The sequence below is a fragment of the Arachis hypogaea genome, chromosome 5 (genome assembly GCF_003086295.3).
Source record: "Arachis hypogaea cultivar Tifrunner chromosome 5, arahy.Tifrunner.gnm2.J5K5, whole genome shotgun sequence".
Lineage (NCBI taxonomy): Eukaryota > Viridiplantae > Streptophyta > Magnoliopsida > Fabales > Fabaceae > Arachis > Arachis hypogaea.
In genome coordinates, this window is record NC_092040.1 from 114277315 (window position 1) to 114300879 (window position 23565).

Genomic DNA, 23565 nt, shown 5'->3' on the forward strand with positions numbered 1-23565 from the left:
ATAATATAATTTAATTAATCATATATATTAAATTTTAATTACTAAAACATATCCTAAAAAAACGTCTATCTAAGCCATTATATTTAGTGATTATTGAAAGAAATATGGATGTACATAAACTTCATATCTCATACCAAAAGTTTTCTTTTTATATTTTGTATGCCAAGTTTATTTACTCTTTATATGGTGAGAAAGTAAGAAATAAAAAAGATGAAGATGCATACTTTTATACACATTATATTATGCTGCATATTTTGAAGATACTGACACGTTTTCTTCCGTAACTAGCTATTTCATTCATATAAGTACATATATTTAATTACACATAAATATTTGTTTTGGTGGGAACATATACATATTTTAAACTAGTGTTTTATGACATATGATCCATTCAATTGAAGACAATTAACATAATTAAAAAAACTAATATAATTGATTCGTTCTATATATTAGTTGTACTTATTCGTACATTATTAGAAAACAAATTAAAAAACTAAGAGCACATAAAATTTTTATCAGTAAAATTTTTTAAATATTTTTATTTAATAAATATAAAACAAATACATTAAAAATTCAAAAGTTTTTATATTTTCAATAAAAACTTCCTTAATTTGTAAACTTCCAAATTAACATATACCTTTAGAATACAAAATAGATAAACTCTTTAAACAATTCTAAATATAAGAGATATTTGACCTACAAATTCGATCTATACTCCATATGAATTAAAGATTAGACCGATTCAAATAACTAATTTACAATCCAAATAAGTAGCTCTCCATTCTCCAATGAATTACCCTCGATATATTCCGGTGTACCAGAAAACCCATTTTACTAACCATGTGGAACATAGTATTTCTCTTGTAGAAGAATTTTTACAATGTAATTTAATTCGATTTTGCCTGAGGTCTATAATGTAGTTTAATTTTAACATAATTTTTCCAGGGATATATCAAAAGTATTATCAGCTATAACGTTAGTGTCTCTTTACAACTTTGTATTGGTCAGCTTCTATATATTTTTCTCTCTCGATGCAAAAAGGGAACACAAAAAAAAACTCTATAGCTTAGCCAATGAAGAAAAGAGAGTGAAAACCAGATTGATGCCAACGACATGAAAATAACTGGAACTTAAGGTATTTGCACAGAGAATGTCAAGCACCATTAGCTTGTGAATCATTCTGCATGTTGAAGTTGAAATCAGGCCAACGGAGTGACATATTTACCAAATACTACAAGCTGAAGTTATGTTTTGATTTTATATAAGGAATATGATTTACCTCAACTTGTTGTAAAAGATTCTCAAGTTCAACCGTTATCTCCTGGAAACTCGGCCGGTTGCTTGGATCTGCTTCCCAACATCTTTGCATCAAATATAATAGTTTAGGGTGACCATGCTTTGGAAGTTCCGGGCGCAGTCCCTAGAAAAGGATAATCTATTTAGTGCATGTATGCTCCCATAAACATGCATTCTTTGAACTTAGCATACTTATTTATGTAAAGCCATCTCCTTTGGTAAAGTTCTATTTCTTGTAAGACGCTGTAATTAATGGTTTATAGTCATACATGAGGAAAAATAAGACTTGAAATGATTGCAACTGTAAGATATGACATTTATCTCTAACAAAAAATTGCTAAATAGTTATTTCTCAACAAAAAAAAGGGGTCGAAATTTTTATCACACAATTAATTTGAGGGCATAAATATAATATCAATTGCTGATTAACATTTTTGTTGATTTGATTTTGAATAAGAAAATCCCAGTTCAAGATTTTTGAACAAGAAATAAAATTCTATGTTGCAAAGAAACAGTGTAGAACTGTACATGCACACTGCTAAATTGACATGTACCTTATGGCTCTAATTTATGAGGTTTTCAATTTTAGAATATAATCATTTTGCTTAAACAATAAAGTCTCACTACGAGGAAAGCAAACCTGTCTGACACCCAAGGCAGCTTGTAACGGAGTCATTGTATCATAAGGCACCTGAAATACCAGATGAACGTGACAAAGAATTTATTTTATAACAATATATTTTTATGTCAATCATATTATTCAGGAAAGAAGAATAATGGAATAAACTAGTATCATTTCAATTTATTAGGCCATACCTTTGCCGTCACTAGTTCCCAGAGTACTATAGAAAAACTGAACACATCTGCTTTCTGATCATAAGGCTGATGGTTTATAACCTTGAGAAAATCCGACAACAATAAGATACTGAAAGTAAAGCAAGACTGAGACAAATATACCACATATCAAGATCATCAAGTAGTAGTGTGTTTGTGCGCGTGTGTATCAAAATATAGATTTTGATTGATCTGCATTATATTATTACCTTTCAGCCATTTTTTTCTCATTCAGTCTTAGGTTTTGTAAAGGACCAAAAAAGCAGAGAAAAACACATCATATTCGTGTGAAACAAAGAGACATCATATTCTACAATGTACATGGTGTGTCAAGCAAAGTCAAAACTGGCTAGATAAGCAATTGTGCTTTACGTGTAAGACAACAATGAATATATGTTTACCCTCTCATGAAACATCTTTTATCAAACAAAACAGCAAAGGCAGAACAAAGGAAGAAAATGCACATAAAATACACCAACGAAGAAGCCCATATCCTGCTAATGTAAATATGTACTTGATCAAACTTAGGCGTCCATGCAGAAGAAACTTTAAAATTCTGTGGCTTTATTATTATTATAATTCATACGACAAACCTCTGGTGCCATCCATCTATATGTCCCAGTTTCTGCTGTCATCACTCCCTCCTGATTGAGGAAGCGAGCAACGCCGAAATCTGCTACTTTAACAACCTAATATGAAAAGCAAACATATTTAATAAAGTAATTTGATAGTGAATACACACACCCGCCAACAGACAAAAGCAACTATTTCTCAAACATATACTTAATGTCAATCACAACAATAAAATTTCAAAATTGTACGTCATTATCCACAAATTAATACACGTAAGAGAGGACACTGTATCTATAAGTTTGATTGGCCCCAAAAATTCAACTAACTAGAATGCTAGTAAATGAATCCTGTGAAAGTACTGCAGAGGAAAAACGAGAAAATTAGAGACAAACAAGGTTGGCACAAAAAAGCTTTAAAATTAGAGAAAATTCCTAAACATGTCCACCAAAGATTAGTTTATCACCACATAAGTTAGAATACTTTGCATAAAATTATTCTCAAATATATCATAGTAGTTTACCGTATTAATCCTAATGAGGGACTAAAAGATAGGATGAATTCTGTAACTGTATTGTAGTACAGGATGTATGGTCTTCCACTTTCAGCTCTAAGTTAGGACCACATTTTTGCAAAAAGCATGACATCACACCAGCTCTTGAACAGTCTCAAAATTGAGCAAATCTATGACAATTATTGATGAGGCAAGTAGACATTAAGCCTTGCCTTTACAAAGGAATTCATCTAACATGGTAACAATACACAAGCTGAAAGATAATTGCATGAATATGGATTATTAGTGCTGTTTACGAGATAAAATTATTAGTTTCCATAAATTCTTACATTGTCTGTATCCATCAGCAGATTTGCAGTCTTCAAATCCCTGTGAATTATGTTGTTTCTATGTAAATACTCCATACCCTTGCAAACATCAATTGCAAACTTCAGTAATGGAGATAGCTCCAAGACATTATGGTTTTTGTGCAAGTAATCATACAGACTTCCTCCGGGCATATACTCTGCCAGTATGAAATATGTTTAGATGGATGATAACGATAAGAAAATTGACAACATAATAAGGGATTGGAGATAAAGTGTATAAAAAAATCAGCTAATAATTTCTGAGCTTACAAGGTTTAACTACCACAGTCAAACCAAAACTTATCTAGATGTCTGCCTTCAAATAATTTGTTGGTGTGTGATATGATATACAAGACTGTTTAAGTCTTCAAGAGTATGTGAAAATATATAGCCCCCACGGTGGCTGAAGTAATTTTTCTGAAATCTGTACAAATAGAGGGCATAATTTTATTTTGCGAAAATCCTAAAAGTCTCATCAAAGTAGGTACATATGCACTTTCGTCGCCAATGGTGATTGGCCATGCAGTTTTCACATCTGTGCAGGTTACTAAAATTTGGAAATAGCAGCCCCTTTTGGATGGAAATCCAAACATGGGGTAGCAGATGTGCATAACTGCATAAGGTTCGTGTGGCTTGGGCTAGTATATAGTTCAGTTTTGTCATGTGTTAGTAACCCTCATGTGGCAAATGGATATTTTTATTATTTTATCAAAGAACAGATCCATACCTGTTACTATACACAAATTTGGAGACTTTGTACATGCACCAATGAAACGAACAACATTTTTATGGTGCACCTGCCTGCATTCAGTAATACAAAGTCTCTTTACACAAGATCTACAGTGAAAATTATGGAATATGGATAAAGCCAAAATGAGAAGGTTCACCTTTCACAAAGTGAATTCATTAAAAAATCCAACAAAAAATAGAAAGAGTATGTTGTGCAGCATAATGTGGCAAATTACTAACTTTAGAATTGTAACTTCTTGAGCAAATTCATCCTCCAAAGCATCATTCAATTGGTCAGATCTCATAACCTTAACAGCAACATCTTGCCCTAAATAAACCCCATGATACCTGTGGACAAACCATAATGCCAATTAAAAGTTTAGAACTAAGAATATATATAGAAAGTATGACATGAAAAGGGAAGGGAATAAATGAGAACAAATATTTATACATGAAATGAAACCAACTTACAAATCTCCACAGGATCCAGATGCTATTCTTTCTCCTATCTTCAACAACCTCTTGTCTATCTCCCAATATCCACATTTTGCTTCTGCAGCTAAGGGTTTCTCCACAGCTGAAAGAGAATTTGAAGAGCGTGACCATGATCCCTATGGCAAGGAAGAACATGTGATTAAATGTCATACAGAAAAATTTACTTGAGAATGAGCTAAACAGACGTGTTTAGAGAGTGGTATCCAAACAAAATAATATTAATGATGGGTTGCACTCAATGGTGAACAAAATATAGGCTCACCTACTACTTTTATTTAGTCATTTTTACAGATTACAACAGATGTTACCAAATCTCATACGTAAAGTTCAAAAAATGAATTTGTAAATACAAAGTCAAGGACACATGACGCACCTCACTTCTTGCAACTGCTTTTTCCATAGCTTCATACAAACCATCTGTTTCCTGAGTACAAGATTGCATGGTCAGCAAACGTTATGATGAAACAGAAAGTTCTGTTGTTTGGGAAATAATATCAATACTCCTTAATAATCTACAAGCTCAATTTCAGGCATAAGAGGCATTCATTTTTATCAAATTAGAAGTCAGAGAAGATCATTAGATGTAGTGACTAGGATAGATGCAGCTACAAAATTTAGGATACAAACCAATGCCATTGCCAATACAAAGTGTTCACTAAAGGTCAGATGATACATGATAGCAACACCAAAAATACAGTTGAATCCCCAGGGCAATTCAGAGAATTTTAAAAAGAACAAAAATAGAAATAGAAATGTACATGGAATACTTTATATAATCAATTAAAGAGACATTAGGCATAAACAATAGCATAGATACCTTTATAACGTTTAAATGGGAAAATGCAACAAAGTTACAACAATGATAAAATTTTCAAGGGAGTGGAAACATGGGATGGCATATTTTGCAAGTGGCATCTTACCTCTACTGGCCATCCATCCACCACAAATACATCGAGGGAGTAGCCATCAGTGGTGGAGAAAACATGTGCTTCACGGATGTTAAGCCCAATATCAGACAGCAAAGCTGACAGCTAAAGAAAACAGTACCCATAAAAAAACCATGCAATACATCAAGTAAATTTCCAGTCATAAACAGAAATAGAATTTCCTGCTTAAAAAATCCACTGAATTGAACAACAATTACACAAAGGGAATCCCAATTTCCACCTCCAATCTCTTATGTAAAATTCACACCAGTATTCTGTAAGGAGTAAATTAAACATGTCCTAATTGGGCTATAGGCCCATTTTTACTCCTTACATATTCTTAGTCAACACCTGGTCTCCAGTAAAGGTAATTTATATTTGGTACTAACTGCTTCCAGATTATGACAGAATACTTTTGTAAGAATCACTTGTCACTATTTAGCGTAAGAAAACTGTATGTGAATTATGAAAACAATGGGATCCAACACCCCACCCCATGGCTTCTAGTAACTCATTTTGTCTAGCCTAGGAATGACAGCATGCTCTATATTACCACTTAATAAATCACTCCTAGTGTTGAAATGCATTATATCTTAATTTTGATAGAGTTTCCATTTCATTCCCGTTATTGGTTAAGTTGATATAACTATGGAAGCTAAACTTAAATAGATATTTTAAAGAGAGGGCTGGAGGAAGTAAAGAAAATATATACATTTTATTTTATAAAAAGACAAGGTAAACTTTTCAAACAAACCTGGCTTAAAAGCTTTGGCTTGTCAAGGGTGGAAAATATCACTTCATGGATTGGGAAATTTAAATGCTCCTGCCTGCATTTCACATATGTATTATTTTACATCAAGCAGGTGAGACATAGCATATCAACACTTGCATCAATTTTATTTTAAAAAAATATAGAAACTAGACAAACTCCTACATTTTGAAAATCTATAGTTGATCAATAATATTAATTAGTTTGCTAAACTTTTTTTCTTTATTTCCTTCTTTTATGGAAGAAGCAAAGTTATCATAGAGAAAGAGAAGAAACAAAGAGTAGAAGTAAAAAGGAGGATAAGGCATCCTCCTAAACTATAGACCAATTCTCCAACATATTGACATTTCTTCATGGTACACATGATTCTTCTATTAGGGTACCAATGAAGAAGAATCTTGCTGGCTGCATCATCCTTTTTCTTTTCCTTTAAGGCCTAACATGCATGCAAAGGACATAGTGGCCTAATTACGATTTGGAAAATATGTTTTCAGCTACAGATAAATCATCCTCGGTGCATCAACTGGACTTTCGAATTTAACTTGCAGTTCAGCAAACAGAACTGCTCAATGCTCATAAGTTTGGAAATAGGTGAAAAGGTAGACAATTCAACTTCAACTAAACTTTTTCTGTCTCTCCAACTCCAAATAGGAAAATATTCTCAGTCCATTCTATGTTTGATGAATTTAACGTCATCGCTCATTTGAAAAAAAAGAGTAAGAAATGGCATTATCATTTTGTTCAAGTGATACCTCTGGGATAGGTTGTCTGAAAGAAATCTTTCCTCTATATCCTTGGAATTCTTTCTAACATCCAAATTTAGGCCCTCAAGCTTCGAGCAAGGCTCAAAGTCAGTTGCATGATCCCTTGTCCTACTTATAAGAATGATGTAAATGATGCATTAAGACAAGACATAATTAATATATAATTAATAAATTAATAGTTAGGAAGACCTTTCTGCATACTTGTGTATATATAGAGTACTAAACATAAACTGGATTTCACACCTCTTATGAGAGGATACAGCTCCTCCATTAGTTGCATCATTAGATGGCCCTGGGCTAGAATGAGAACTTGCAATTTCTTGCTCTTCACCATCTGTCTGAGCTGAAATATTCTGCCAAACAAGTGATGGACAAGAAGATTATGTATATTCACAAAAAAATGTAACAATTAACAAAATAACAAATTAAAAAATTCAGAACAGGGAAAGGTAATCTTTTTAGCCCTTGGTAAACTCATACCAAAGCAGTAGTTCAAATGGGAACAAGCACCAAATGTTTATTGCTTAGTGTATACATTAAAGTCCAAAATCAGATAAAACGCCCTTATCCAAATCATTCAACGAAGTAGCATTTGTCAGGTCTTCCTAAAGAACCTTAGAAACAATTTCTAGAAACATTTCAAATGAGATAAAAGAGTGGTACCTCCAAGAAGCGTACATGGATGACAGGCCGCTTTTCCGGGTCCCTTGCCAAACTAAGAAGACTCTGATGCAATAGAACATCTTCAGCTCTATCCACATTAACATCAAGCCCATAACTGAAACAACAGCAACAGATGGGATTACAAGTGCACCCAATCTCAAAATACCCATATTTCTGAATCTCCTCTTTCAGCATGTAACATATGAGTGTATCATGATATCCCTTACACAATCAAATGACTTAATCACCTAGCACTTCATAACCCTAACCTAATACACATTTTAGCATCAATCTGAGGAAGCAAACTGATCTTAGTTTCACCACTAAGTCTTCAACAAAACATCAAACCACGAATGCCTCCAAAATGTACTTGTGATGACCGATAGAATGATGCCAAATTAAATGTCTGGCAGAAAGGCAGTTAAACTGCTCCAACATTCTCCCCCTTAAAAGCTGATTACTTTCAAGAAGAGCTACTTAAATGCTTCCCAAATTCCGTTATCATTATTAAAAGCTAGCTTGATATAGTCAAAAATCAAAATACAATAAATCTCCATTCAAGCAAATCCTACTTAATGATCAGGATAAAATGTTCTTCAACACAAAATTCCACCTCGGTAAACTCAAACTGAACCACCAATCATTACGATGCAAAACCATAATCTGCCACGAACTCCATAACAATAATCAGCCATTGAAAGCGCACATAAATGCATGCAAAGACAACAGCAATAACCAAAATTCAAACTGCCCTATCTAAAAATAATAACCGAAAATGAATTAAAATAAATTGAAAAAAAAAAAAGAAGTAACACAAAAACAAAGAAGACAAAAGATTATCTGTTTTTCACCGATCAAATTTTCTTTTCTTACCTCGGAGGCAAGCGATTGAAGTGAGCTTCAAGCAGTTCTCGAAAATCGGGATTCGACACAGCCTGATCGTGGCCGGTTTCCACCAAGCGATTGTAGACATCGTTCCTGACGTCGTAGTTGCTGAAACCGCCGAACGTCCGCGGCGGCGACGAGCTCTCTCCGACACCTTCAACGAAATCCATTACTCTCTCACACACACACAAACACACTCTTAATGTTACTCTCTGCAGTTTCAGCTCATTCGGCCGAGAAAGAGAAGGAAAATAGAAGAGAAAATGGAAGAGGATTCCGATGAGGAGAAAAAGTGAGCAAGAATCTTTGACTGAAATTAGAATCCGAGTTGAAAACAGAAGAAACAGACGAGGATAGAGGTTGGTAATTTGGGAGAAAAACGGAGGGTAATTTCGTCCTCCATGACCGTACAACACTTACTGGAGAATCGCGTTTTGGAGAGAGAGATCCAGTTAGAGTTAAGAGAGAGCTGAAGATTGAAGAAGTCAGCTAAGAAGGAAAAAAAGGAAACGGAACAAGTTTACATATTATGGGAATTTCCATATTAAAATAAAATATTTTCAGTATATTATTATGCCTTTAATAGTAACTATGGACTTTGGATTTGGATAACAAATACCTACGATTTTATTTTATTTTTTTGGTGGCCGGTTACAATAATAAACTAGTAGCAATTATATGTGGAGATTTTTTAATAGAGTAATTGTGTAGTGAAAGTAATTGAAATAAACAGTGCACCATGTGTAATGATATAGATTGAATGATATGATACCTCATAAATATTAGTATTATTTTTTAATAAAAATGTTACTTGCATTCTAAAATCGGTTATAATATATTTATGTATAAATATATATAATTTAATTTATTTTTATTATATATTTTATATTTTTATGTATATTTTAGATCGATGACTAATTTTAATAATCGAATTTAATATATACTTAACATAATTATAGTTTTAACGTTATATTATTTAAAATTATTTTATTAGATTACATCATAATTAATACTCCACTAAACACTGCAAATTAGAGTATTAGACTAAAGTATGTGGACAGTGAGGTGGGATTACGAAAAGGTGCATTAAAGGTGGGTGGATTATTATTATTATTAGCAGTGTATTTTTTATAAATTAAATGTGCATAATAATTATAAATATAAAATTAATTTAATATAATATATTTTATATTTTAATTAAGGAGTCAATTATTTGAATTTTTAAATAGTAAACTATATATTTTTTATGAATTATATCTCAAAAATAATTTTTTACATAACCAAAACAAACAAACAAAAAAGATTTTTTTAAATAAAAAACTCAACACAATAAAATAGAATAGTTAAAAAATATAAAATTATTAGGTAACAAAATATAAAATTAAACTGTAGTTATCTTTAATATTGCCATCAACAACTAGAAGGATCAAAATCAACTAACTCTTTGTAACTTCTAATCGACTTGTTAATAACCTCCACAACACATATTTCTTGATTTCTGAATATCCTGTTATTTCTTTCGAACTAAGTATTTCAGATGATAACATAAAATCCATCAACGGACATAAACCTCTCTCCTCACCTTTAGGCCGCGTCTCAAAAAACTCTTTAACCCATTCTACACTAACCAACACCCGATCCGACAGTACGAATGACCTTTTAACCAAATAAACTTATGGTCATTCAAAACTAAATCCACCCCCATATCCACCCCTATGCTTAAACATTCCCTCTTTTTCCTATGTGTCTACTCTCTATGTACTCTTATAAAAATTTTGAGTTACATATTTTTTGGTATTTTTTTCTATTAAAAATTAAAACAGAAATTTTAAGGTTAATTATTTAAATAAGATCATATAAACTAGTGTTCATATTTTAAATTACATATTTCATTAGTTTCTCCTAGAAGCAGACACATATATATGTCAGTATCCATGTAGACGATGACCACGTGTACATCTCGCAACAAAAAAAAAGATAACCCAACCTTTCAACGCTTAACACATGGCAGATTTTTAGTTGGTATGTGAATGTGTCAGAAGTTAGATGTCAACACATACTTTACCTGCAGCATGCAGAAAATTGTGTCAGTTCTTCTACTTCATACTTTTTTTAGTGCTATTTTTTGCTATCAAAAATTAAAACAAAAATTTTAAAGTTAATTATTTAAATAAGATCATATAGACTAGTATTTATATTTTGAATTACATATTTCATTAGTATTTCTTGAACGTATGGCAGCATCTATGTAGACAACGATCACGTGTGCATTTTGCAAAAAAAAAAAAAAAAATAACTCAATCTTTTAACACCTATCTGACACGTGACAGATTTTGAATTAGTATGTGAAATGTGTCAAAACTCAAAAGTTATGTGTCACCGCATGTTTTGTCTGGGACATGCAGAAAATTGTGTCAGTTCTAATCTTTTTTATTTCTTGGTATTTTTCTATTAAAAATTAAAACAGAAACTTTAAAGTTAATTATTTAAATAAGATCATATAGACTATTGTTCATATTTTGAATTACATATTTCATTAGTTTCTCCTAGAATGTATGTCAGTCAGCATCCATGTAGACAACGACCACGTGTGCATTTTGTAACAAAAAAAAAAGATAACTCAACCTTCCCGCACCTGACACATGGCAGATTCTTAGTTGGGATGTGGAATGTGTCAAAAGTTACGTGTCGCCACATTACCACATACTTCACCTGCAACAATGAAAAAACTGTGTCAGTTTTTCTATTTAGTAATATTTTTCTATTTTGTGGTGTCTATTTTTTCTATTAAAAGTTAAAACAGAAATTTAAGATTAATTATTTAAATAAGATTATATGGACTAGTGTTCATATTTTGAGTTATATATTTCATTAGTCTACTCTAGAAGCAGACACGTATGGCAACATCCATGTAGACGACGAGCATATGTGCATTTTGCAACAAAAAAAATCCAATCTTTCAACACTTGTCTGATACGTGTCTGATACGTGACAGATTCTTAGTTAATATATAAAATGTGTCAATAGTTACGTCTCACTACATGCTTTGTCTGTAGCATGCAGAAAATTATGTCAATTCTAATTTTTTTTCTACTTTTTGTTTTTTTTTTCTATTAAAAAATAAAACAAAAATTTTAAAGTTAATTATTTAAATAAGATTATATAGACTAGTGTTCATATTTTGAGTTACATATTTCATTAGTTTCTTTTGGAAGCAGACATGTATATCAACATCCATGTAGATGACGATTACGTGTGCATTTTGCAACAAAAAAAAAAAACTCAACCTTTATGCACCTGATACGTGGTAGATTCCTAGTTTGTATGTGAAATGTGTCAGAAATTATTTGTCGCCACACACTTCGCCTGCAACAATGAGAAAACTGTGTCAGTTCTTTTATTTCGTAATCTTTTTCTATTTTTTGGTATCTTTTTTTTCTATTAAAAATTAAAACATAAATTTAAAGTTAATTATTTAAATAAGATTATATAGACTAGTGTTCATATTTTGAGTTATGTATGTCATCAATCTTTATTAAAAATATATACATATAGCAGTATTCATGTAGACCATGAACACATGTGTATTTTGTAACAAAAAATAATTAATCCAATCTTTCAATACTTGTCTAATACATGTCTGATACATGACAGATTTTTAATTAGTATATAAAATGTGTCTGTTACATGACAAATTCTTAGTTAATATGTAAAATGTGTCACTAATTATATCTTACTACATACTTTATCTATAGCATGTAAAAAATTGTATGAATTCTTCTACTTCATAATTTCTTTTTTAATTTTCTATATTTTTTATTAAAAATTAAAATAAAAACTTTAAAGTTAATTATTTAAATAAGATCATATAGATTAATATTCATATTTTTATTAGATACTTCTTTTTTTTGTCGACGTGATATTTTTGGTAGATACTAGAGTAGAAATAGTTAATTAATATAAATATATGAGGATATAATATAAAAAGTAAATAAAAATTACTATCTCTTCTCATTCAGGGTTAGCTGATAATGTGACTGCTTGCTGGGAATGAAAGAAAGTTACCACCATAATATATAATATAATGTCAATTTTAATTGGAGAAGATTTAAAAAAAAAAACATAGTAACCAACATACCCTTCAAAATATGTGAAAAATTCAAATATTATTCTTCAATCAATTAGCAGTTATACACGTACAGCTAGCTGCATATATATAGTTGGCCAACATTATATTACATTATGTTACATATTATTTAAATTAATTTTATTCATAAAAATATTTTTAGCATGCAGAAGCTGATATAAAGATGAATGTTTTGAAAAAATCATAGATATATATAAGATTGGACTATGTAATAATTAAGAACAAGATATAGTAGTGTATTTTAATCATTGACCACCTCTATGTTCAAACATTTTTTCTTTTTTCTGTACGTATTTTTTATACTCTTATAAAAATTTTGAGTTATATATTTTATTCGTCTCTGACTCTCTGTAGACACGTATGCCAGCATTTATATATATGATGATTTGTGTATTTCGCAACAAAAAAGATAATTCAACCTTTTGACTAGGGATGGATCAAAAAAATTTTAGAAGTAAGGACAAAAATATATATTAAAATAAATTTTGTTGAACATTATTAATTATATAGAGATATAAAAATTTAAAAAAAGTTAGTGAATACTTTTATTCTTAAAATACTATTCATTATATATAATTTATAAAAATATATTTTTTATTTCTAAAACTTGAACTTAAAATATTTTAATTAAATTATAAATAACTTATTATTCTAATTAATTTTTTTATGCACATTTAATAATAAAAGACCGAATCAATTGGCACATTAGTATTTAATGATACACTAATATTTATAATTTAAAATTCAACTAAAAAAATTAAATCTGTATATAAAAAGTATGTTTATATAAAACTTAATTTATAATTTTTTTTAAATAATTAAAATTTTATACTTTTTTCTTTTTCTAAATAATTAAATTTGTTATATATTTTTTAATTTAATTTTGATATAATATTAGATGAAAGATTTTATACATCTATTTAATTATGTATTGTAATTAAAAATATTTTTTCATTACTATTTTTTTAAAAAATATATTATAAATTAATAAATTAATCAATTTATTTTAAAATTTTATATGCAATATAGGTATATATAATAGAACAAAAAATAAAAAATAAGTAATATAGATAAATAAATTGAGAATAAAATAAAATATACAAAGTCATGGGGATAATAAAATATTAGATTAATACCTAAACTATAATTGTTTGAATTAAAATTTGCAATTGAAAATATCAAAAAGAAAAATAATAAAATTGGAAGATACATAGAGTCATCGAGAGCTATATAAAAAATATGGTTACATGGAGAATTTGAAACTCACTTCTTGATGAAGAGAAGATGACTGCTAGACAAAAAATAGAAAAGAAAGGTTGAAAATATAAAATAAGAAGAGGATTTAAGAAAATAAAAGAGTGACGACACAAAAATTAAATTTGATTAAATTAAATAATAGTTAAAATAATAGAAAAATAAAAAAATAAATTTAAAATTTTGACCAATTAATTTTAATTATTTGTAATATGGTCATTTAAAATTCAAAGTGAAGACATATTATATATAATTATTTTTAAAAAATATTAAAAAACACAGTGGGACTAGTGTCCCCATATTATTATTATTGGATCCGTCCCTGCTTTCAACACGTGACACATGGTAAATTCTTAGTTAGTGAATGTATCAGAAGTTTACGTGTCACCACATACTTCGCCTGCTGCATGCAGAAAATTATGTCAGCTAAACGTATGTCAGCATTCATGCAGACGACACGACCATGTGTGTATTTCGCAACAAAAAAGATAATTAGATAACCCAACCTTTTAGCACCTGATACATGGCAGATTCTTAGTTGGTACGTGAGATGTGTCAGAAGTTACGTGTCACCACATACTTCACCAGCAGCATGCAAAAAGTCGTGTCAATTCTTCTACTTCTATTTCTACTTCATAACCTTTTTCTATTTTTTTGGTGTCTTTTTTTTATTAAGGCTATGTTTGGTTGGAAGGAAAGAAATAGAGAGGAAGGAACTAGAAAATAAAGAAAGGAAAGAAAAAAAATTGAGTGAATTTTTATTTTCTTTAGATGTATTTGGATGGAAGGAAAATAAGAAGGAAAGAAATATTATAAAAAAATAATTTTACCTCTATATTATAATATATATTAAAAAAGTGAAGGGGTAGTATTGGAAGTAGAGAGAGAAACATTAGTTTTCTTTCCATTTTCTTTCCGATGTTGGAGAGAAAAAAAATTGGTGGACCCCATCAGTTTTTTCCATTCATTTTCTTTTCTCTCTAATTTTCTTTCTCAACCAAACAATGAAAAATAATCATTTTCCTTCCCATTTTCTTTCCTCCTTTTCTTTCCTTCTATTTTCCTCTCAAACAAACATAGCATAAGAGTTAAAACAAAAATTTTAAAATTAATTATTTAAATAAAATCATTTAGACTGTGTTCAAATTTGGATTACATATTTTACTAGTTTCTCCTGAAAGCAAACACGTATGGCAGCATCCATATAGACGAGGACCACATGTGCATTTTGCAATACAAAGAAAAGATAACTCAACCTTTCAACATCTGTCTGACACGTGACAGATTTTTAGTTAGTATATGAAATATGTTAGAACTAAAAAATTATGTGTCACCACATCCTTTGCCTGTAGTATGTAGAAAATTGTGTCCGTTTTTTACTTAATAACTTTTTTTTTATTTTTTGTGTTTTTTTGTTATTAAAAGTTAAAAGTTAAAATAAAAATTTTAAAATTAATTATTTAAATAAGAACATATAGACTAGTATTCATATTTTGAGTTATATATTTTATTAGTCTCTCTTAAAAATAGACATGACAACCACAAGTATATTTCGTAATAAAAAGAAAATATAACTCAATCAACCTTTCATCATTTGTCTAATACGTGATAGATTCTTAATTAATACGTAAAATGTATCAGAAGTTATGTGTCACCACACATGCAAAAAACTGTGTCAATTCTTTTATTTTGTATTTTTTCTATTTTTTAGTGTTTTTTTATTAAAAATTAAAACAGAAATTTTAAAATTAATTATTTAAATAAAATTATATAAACTAGTGTTTATAATTTTTGTTAAATACTTCTTTTTTTTTTCTTTGTTGATGTGATATTTTTGATAGATACTAGAGTAGAAATAGTTAATTAATATGAATATATGAATATATAATATAAAAAGTAAATAAAAATGACTGCCTCTTCTCATTCAGCATTAGCTGATATGGCTGTTAGCTGGGAATGAAAAAAAGTTACGGCCACAATATATAAGATAATGTCAATTTTAATTGGAGAAGATTAAAAAAAAAAAGACATAATAACCAACATGCCCTTCAAAATATGTGAAAAATTTAAATATTATTCTTCAATCAATCAGCATTTATATACGTATAGCTAGCTGCATATATATAGTTGGCCAATATTATATTATGTTATGCTACATATTATTTAAATTAATTTTATTCATTAAAATATTCTTAGCAAACTGATATGAAGATGGATGTTTTAGGAAAATCAAAGATATATATATATATATATATATATATATATATATATATATATATATATATATATATATATATATATATATATAAAGTCTAGGGCCAGCAATTTTTATGTTTTGTGACGAACACTTAACCATAAAAAAAAAGTGAGTGATTTTTTATTATTGGATGTAATCTCAAACTATTAAAAATAACTAATTGATGGTTAGGACTCCTAGCACTTCTCTCTCTCTCTTTCTTTCTCTCTCTCTCTCTCTCTCTCTATATATATATATATATATATATATATATATATATATATATATATATATATATATATATATATATATATATATACAGGTAGCACCTAATAAATAAGAGATTGAGATCCTTTATTTAGGGCGTGGTTTGAAAGTGAAAAAAACAAGCTTTATTCTTGGGTTTTGGCTATGTATGTCTACGTCAAGGTCTCATATATATGGACAATTTACATCAATAATAATGTTTAATTTGAATATGAGTATTTTCATGTGATTAATATGTGGATGTCATAAGAGTTTACTATACAATCATAAAATTACAAGTTCAATTCTCAATTACACTTTATGATAGATAGTCAAGATTATATTATTAAAGATGATGAGAGAATACATACATGAGAGAAATATACACCGCCTAAAGAAAAGAAGAAGAAAGGCTGACATTATAATTGTATATATTACTTATATTAGCTGATTATCTATCATTTTTCCAGAACAAAAAATTATTGAAGATAAAATATATTCGACTAGATATACACACGAGAACATTGAAGATTGTAACTATATATTTACTTATTTAGTACTAGTCTTTTTGGTAAACAATAATAATGTGAGATTTAAGCTAAAAAATTAATCCATTGCAAAGTGGGGATCATGATTGCAAGTAAGACTAGTAAATTTCCTGGTGGAAAATTTCCTATATGACGCTACTAATGTTTAGCATCATTCATGTTTATGCGACGTAATCACATTAGTGTGTGTGGGGTAAGGTGTATGTAAGCTTGATATTGACCTTAACGTTGAAAAAGAATATGATGATTAAGAGAATGAGAAAATGTTGGTCCATTGTTGAACTCAGTAGTCTTAAAAAAAATAATTTTATAATTATATTTAATCACATAATATTATATTTAATCAAAACTAAAGTTGGATTCGAAATACAAATTCTAGTAGAGAAAGAGTACATACTCAGTATTCACAGTGAAAATAGAGAATGAGAGAAGGGGAGAGCGAAAACGAGAGTGTTTGAGGGCGAAACACAGTGAAAATAGCGGCCATGTCGTCGGAAGAGATAAGGGGAAAGTGTGGGTGGGGTGCATCCGGTGTCAAGGAGGATTTTTCACGAGATGGTTTTTCAAAGTCTACAAATGTCTTCTTTAGAGATAAAGTAATTAGTTCAGAGAAATCGAAGGCTTTTACACTTGCAGGATCTATATTTGGGGATAGTATAGCAACGGTGGTGGGCAAGTAGGGCGATCCCTAAATTCCATGTGTAAACTTCACTGAAAAAGTCAAGTTTTGCTTGGCAGAGCCTTATCAAGAAGTTTTAGTGATCAATGTTCTTGATAATAAATTATAGTTACACAACTATTTCACACAAGTTTCTGGCGCATCAAAGGTGGCTTTGATCTGCTTGATGTGGGGTTTAGGTATTTCATAGTAAAATTCGATGCAGGTGAAGATCGTGATAAGGTCATGCTTGGTGGCCTGTGGTTGATTAAGGGGCACTATGTTGCTATAAAATCGTGGGATATAGATTTTCGGCCATGTGAGCAATCCTTCAGATCTACGCTTGTATGGGTTCGGATTTCGGGACTCCCAATCTAGTGCTATCGATGCGTATTGCTTCTGCAATAGGAGTTTCCATCAAAGTGGACCTAGCCACTAAGTTGGCCAAGAGAGGACGATATGCCCGAGTATGTGTTCAAATAAATTTAGGATTGTCAGTGATCAAGCATATCATTGTGGAAGGCATAACTCATGTAGTGGAGTATGAAAGTTTAAATTTAATTTGTAATTCTTGTGCACATTATAGTCACGATATGGCATAGTGCTTGGGTAGAGACTCTAGGAAAGGAAAGAGTGCTGATTCTGATGTCACCAAGTCACGAGACGATACAACGGCAGTGCCACATCCTAAGCCTAAAATTTACAATTCAAATGAAGTAGAATATGATGTGGTAGGTGGCGTTACTGGCGAGAATCCTGCACCGAGTTTGCAAGAGGATTTGGAAGCTAATAATTTGGAAAAAAAATAATGTTGAGGAGGCTTGCATGCATGATGAACCAGGCTGGGAGCAAGTTATGAGGAAAGGTAAAACCAAGTTGGGCCAGAAGCAATCTAACAAGGTCCAAAGAGGCACTCAATCCAGAACCGATTCAGGTAGAGTAATCAGGCCTACCATCCACTTCTCGCACACGGATGGATCCAGCTCCTATCGCGCCAGGGTCGGGTCACAAGTCAAGGTCGGACACAGTGCTTCCCGTGTTGGTGAGACGTCGATCTCTTCAACCCGACACACCCTAGTACCTTGCGGCTCCTCTCTCCGAAAAAGACTAAGGCCGGCATCCTTACAGAGCTCACCAGTTGAGAAGAGTGGAGGCACGGTGGTGGAAGCATCATCATGTCTTCATGCAGCCGTGAAGGAGGGTGTTATCATGGCGGTTCCATTGGAGAAGGAAGGTGCGTTACCGGCTGTTGCTACGTCGGTAGGCGGGAATAAGGAGATATTCCATGGAGATCCGGCAAACATGAAGGTCGCGGGAGTCACTTCCGCTGGGCAAGCCTCGGTTTGAGGTTGGTGAAGCACTTTGATTTTCTTGTTTTATATTTTTATATTTTATATTATGGATAGTTTAAATATAATAGTTTGGAATATTAGAGGTGCTTCTAATAAGTTAGCCCGGGTGAATTGTAAAGAGCTGGTTAGAAAATTTAAACCTGTAATTTTTATTGTGGTTGAAACTCACTGTCCTTTTCAACACTTGAAACTATTTTGGGAAAGACTTGGTTATCATCCTATTGGTATAGTAGAGGCGTCAGGACATAAGGGGGTATTTGGTTCCTTTCTGCAATGCAGGGTGTTCACTGCAAATGGGTTGATGCTTTCGATCAGTGTGTTACAGTTGATGTTCAAGTAAATAATGTGATTTAGAGGTGCAATGGTATCTATGACAGTCCTCAGTTTAATACCAGGGTTCTGCTATGGAATTATCTTGTTACTCAGTCTTCATCTTTCTGCGGGCCATGGATTGTTCTTGGTGATTTAATGAAGTACTATTCTCTCATGAATCTAAGGGTTGCCTCTTCTCGAGTCACCATGCAGATCGGCTTGCTACCTCTCTAGGGGATAGTGATTTGTTTGACTTGAAGACTATTGAAAGATGGTTTTCTTGGTACAGAAGGGTTAAAAATGGTGTTGAGGTGGTGAAAAAACTTGACTGGGTCTGTATCAACAGTGGATGGTTATCTCTCTTTCCAGAGGCTTACGCAGAAATTTTAAATAGGCTTCAGTCTGATCATTGTCCTATCCTAGTGCGTTGTACAGGTCGTTCCCAACCAAAAAAGAATAGACCTTTTTGGTTTATTGCGGCTTGGACAACTCATCCGGGGTACAGAGATATTGTAAACCAGACATGGCAGGTTGGCTACAAAGAGATGCATGGCAAGCTTTTAGAAGTGCAAAAGAACTCTTTGGAAGTAATGGGATATTTGTCTATTCAGCAAAAAGAACAACAGCTGATTGAGGAATTTAATAACACGCTTGTGCAGGAGGAACTTCTATGGTTTTAGAAATCTAGAGAGCAGTAGGTAAAATTCAGAGATAGAAATACCAAGTTCTTTTATGTCCAAACTCTTGTGCAGAGAAAGCATAATAAGATTCATGGTCTCTTTCTTCAAGATGGGGTGTGGAAAACGGACCTGGAGGTCCTTAAAAGGGAAGCTGAATCCTTTTACAAACGCCTATTCTGCCAGTCGAAGGATGTAGACTTAGGTTGTCTTGGTGATGTGCCGTTGCCTTTCCTGAATGATGAAGCTTGTTGTAGCCTCACAGCGTGGTATGCGAAATTGTGATCAATACTTTTCACAAATCAAATAATCCCCGGTAATGAATCAAAAAACTTGATGTTCAATACCATGGCATAAACACAATTTCGCACAACTAACCAGCAAGTGTACTGGGTCGTCCAAGTAATAAACCTTATGCGAGTAAGGGTCGATCCCACAGAGATTGTTGGTATGAAGCAAGCTATGGTCACCTTGTAAATCTTAGTCAGGCAAACTCAAATGGGTATGGTGATAAACGCATATAACATAAAGATAAAGATAGAGATACTTATGTAATTCATTAGTAGGAATTTCAGATAAGCGTATGAAGATGCTTTCCCTTCCGTCTCTCTGCTTTCCTACTGTCTTCATCCAATCCTTCTTACTCCTTTCCATGGCAAGCTTAAGCAAGGGTTTCACCGTTGTCAGTGGCTACCTCCCATCCTCTCAGTGGAAATGTTCAACGCACCCTGTCACGGCACGGCTATCCATCTGTCGGTTCTCGATCAGGCCGGAATAGAATCCAGTGATTCTTTTGCGTCTGTCACTAACGCCCTGCCCTCAGGAGTTTGAAGCACGTCACAGTCATTCAATCATTGAATCCTACTCAGAATACCACAGACAAGGTTAGACCTTCCGGATTTTCTTGAATGCCACCATCAGTTCTAGCCTATACCACGAAGATTCCGGTTAAAGAATCCAAGAGATATTCACCCAATCGAAGGTAGAACGGAGGTGGTTGTCAGTCACACGTTCATAGGTGAGAATGATGATGAGTGTCACGGATCATCACATTCATCAAGTTGAAGAACAAGTGATATCTTGGAACAAGAACAAGCGGAATTGAATAGAAGAACAATAGTAATTGCATTAATACTCGAGGTACAGCAGAGCTCCACACCTTAATCTATGGTGTGTAGAAACTCCACCGTTGAAAATACATAAGAACAAGGTCTAGGCATGGCCGTGAGACCAGCCTCCCAATGATCAAAAGATCTAAAGATCAAAAGATTCCAAAGATCAGAAGATGAAAATACAATAGTAAAAGGTCCTACTTATAGAAAACTAGTAGCCTAAGGTTTACAGAGATGAGTAAATGACATAAAAATCCACTTTCGGGCCCACTTGGTGTGTGCTTGGGCTGAGCATTGAAGCATTTTCGTGTAGAGACTCTTCTTGGAGTTAAACGCCAGCTTTTGTGCCAGTTTGGGCGTTTAACTCCCATTTTGGTGCCAGTTCCGGCGTTTAACGCTGGGATTTCTGAGGGTGACTTTGTACGCCGGTTTGGGCTATCAAATCTTGGGCAAAGTATGGACTATCATATATTGCTGGAAAGCCCAGGATGTCTACTTTTCAATGCCGTTGAAAGCGCGCCAATTGGGCTTCTGTAGCTCCAGAAAATCCACTTCGAGTGCAGGGAGGTCAGAATCCAACAGCATCTGCAGTCCTTTTTAGTCTCTGAATCAGATTTTTGCTCAGGTCCCTCAATTTCAGCCAGAAAATACCTGAAATCACAGAAAAACACACAAACTCATAGTAAAGTCCAGAAAAGTGAATTTTAACTAAAAACTAATAAAAATATACTAAAAACTAACTAGATCATACTAAAAACATACTAAAAACAATGCCAAAAAGCGTACAAATTATCCGCTCATCACAGCGCCAGTTACTCTGGAAGAAGTTAAGTCGGCTGTTTTCAGTATGCATTCTTTTAAGGCACTGGGCCCTGATGGGTTTCAGGCTTTCTTCTTTAAAGAATACTGGGAGATTGTTGGTTTTGATGTTTTGACTATGGTTCGTCATGCATTCTCTGGTTTGGATATAGATCCAAGGATGATGGAAACTCTTGTGGTTCTTATTCCGAAAGTAGAAAACCCAATTTCCATGAAGAATTTTCAACCTATTAGTCTCTGTAATGTGGTTTGCAAAGTTATAACGAAGGTCCTGGTCAATAGACTTCGTCCCCATCTCAAAGAGATTGTTGGGCCCCTTCAAGGAGAGTTTATCCCGGGAAGAGGAACCCCAGACAACATCATTGTAGCACAAGAGGTTCTCCATTTCATGAAGAAAACAAAGTCAAAGAAAGGCACCTTGGCCTTTAAGATTGATATGAAGAAAGCGTATGATAGAGTGGACTGGGAATTTTTGAAACAAACCCTTGTGAGTTTTGGCTTTCTTCCTCTGACAGTCAATCTAATTATGCGTTGTGTCACTGCTTCCTCACTATCTATCATCTGGAATGGGGATAGATTAAATAGCTTCACTCCGAGCAGGGGTCTTAGGCAAGGAGATCCTATATCACTGTATCTGTTTGTGTTGTGTATAGAGAGATTGTCCTATTCTATTAATCAGCAAGTTGATAAGGGCTTGTGGAAGCCAGTTGCGGTTTCTAAAGGGGGTACAAAAATTTCTCATTTGATGTTTGCCGATGATTTGCTTCTTTTCTGTAAAGCCAAAAAACAGCAAGTTCAAACTGTAATTGTAGCTTTGGAAAATTTCTGCAGAGCCTCTGGGATGAAGGTTAATGTGGAGAAATCTAAAGCGCTATGCTCCAGGAATGTTTTAGCGACAAGAAAAGAGATTTTCACCAGAGTGTCCTCCATCAGATTTGTCCAGAACTTGGGCAAGTATTTAGGGGTGAACCTTAGTCACTCTAGGGTGACACGCGCAACTTTCAACGATGTTCTAGACAAGATTCAGGGAAGGCTAGCCAGCTGGAAAGGGAGATTGCTTAATAAGGCAGGAAGATTCTATTTGCTCAACTCGGTAGTGACTGCGATTCCTACTTACCGCATGCAAGTATCTCTCTTCCCTAAAGGGGTAACTAATAAGATATAATCCATTATGCGAAACTTTCTATGGAAGGGTCAAGTTGATAGTAGAGGCCTGAATCTAGTTAACTGGAAAGTGTTGGTCACCCTTAAGAAGTTTGGAGGTCTGGAAATTAGAGACCCTTTTTGTGCTAATATTGCTCTTCTTGGAAAGTTAGTTTGGCAACTTTTTCACCATCCGGACAAGCTATGTGTTCAACTGTTGACGGAGAAATACCATTCTTCTAAGGATGATTGTTTCAGTCGGTCTCGAG

The 23565-nt window shown here is 32.5% G+C and overlaps 1 protein-coding gene across 9 annotated transcripts; it reads right to left on the reverse strand.

The window, feature by feature from the left end:
* Positions 1-815: 815 nt before the first annotated feature.
* LOC112802968 (serine/threonine-protein kinase STY46) lies at positions 816-9441 on the reverse strand. Of its 9 annotated transcripts, none has more exons than XR_011881592.1 (17): positions 8781-9441; positions 7908-8022; positions 7446-7597; positions 7233-7352; positions 6466-6538; positions 5706-5816; positions 5159-5209; positions 4762-4901; positions 4531-4638; positions 4289-4362; positions 3544-3719; positions 3224-3384; positions 2724-2819; positions 2113-2193; positions 1937-1987; positions 1280-1420; positions 816-1180 (listed from the first exon to the last, which is right to left on the reverse strand). XR_011881592.1 is itself a non-coding variant. In XM_025846405.3 (16 exons), exons 1-16 carry the CDS (start codon positions 8960-8962, stop codon positions 1154-1156), a joined length of 1698 nt encoding a protein of 565 aa, XP_025702190.1. In that variant the 5' UTR covers positions 8963-9441; the 3' UTR covers positions 816-1153. The 9 variants fall into 9 exon arrangements, 6 of the variants coding, with proteins under 6 accessions (XP_025702190.1, XP_025702192.1, XP_025702191.1 ...); XR_011881593.1 differs by having other exon boundaries at positions 7488-7597; positions 8781-9413; XR_011881591.1 differs by having other exon boundaries at positions 4289-4398; positions 8781-9333.
* Between the last annotated feature and the right edge of the window lie 14124 nt (positions 9442-23565).

Excerpts from the sequence above, each read along its gene's own strand:
- LOC112802968 (XM_025846404.3), bottom strand. The coding sequence starts at position 8,962 with ATGGATTTCGTTGAAGGTGTCGGAGAGAGCTCGTCGCCGCCGCGGACG. Across the intron at positions 4,902-5,158 it reads AAGCAGTTGCAAGAAGTGAG|GGATCATGGTCACGCTCTTC; the intron begins GTGCGTCATGTG and ends TCCTTGCCATAG. Across the intron at positions 1,421-1,936 it reads CTGCCTTGGGTGTCAGACAG|GGACTGCGCCCGGAACTTCC; the intron begins GTTTGCTTTCCT and ends ATCCTTTTCTAG.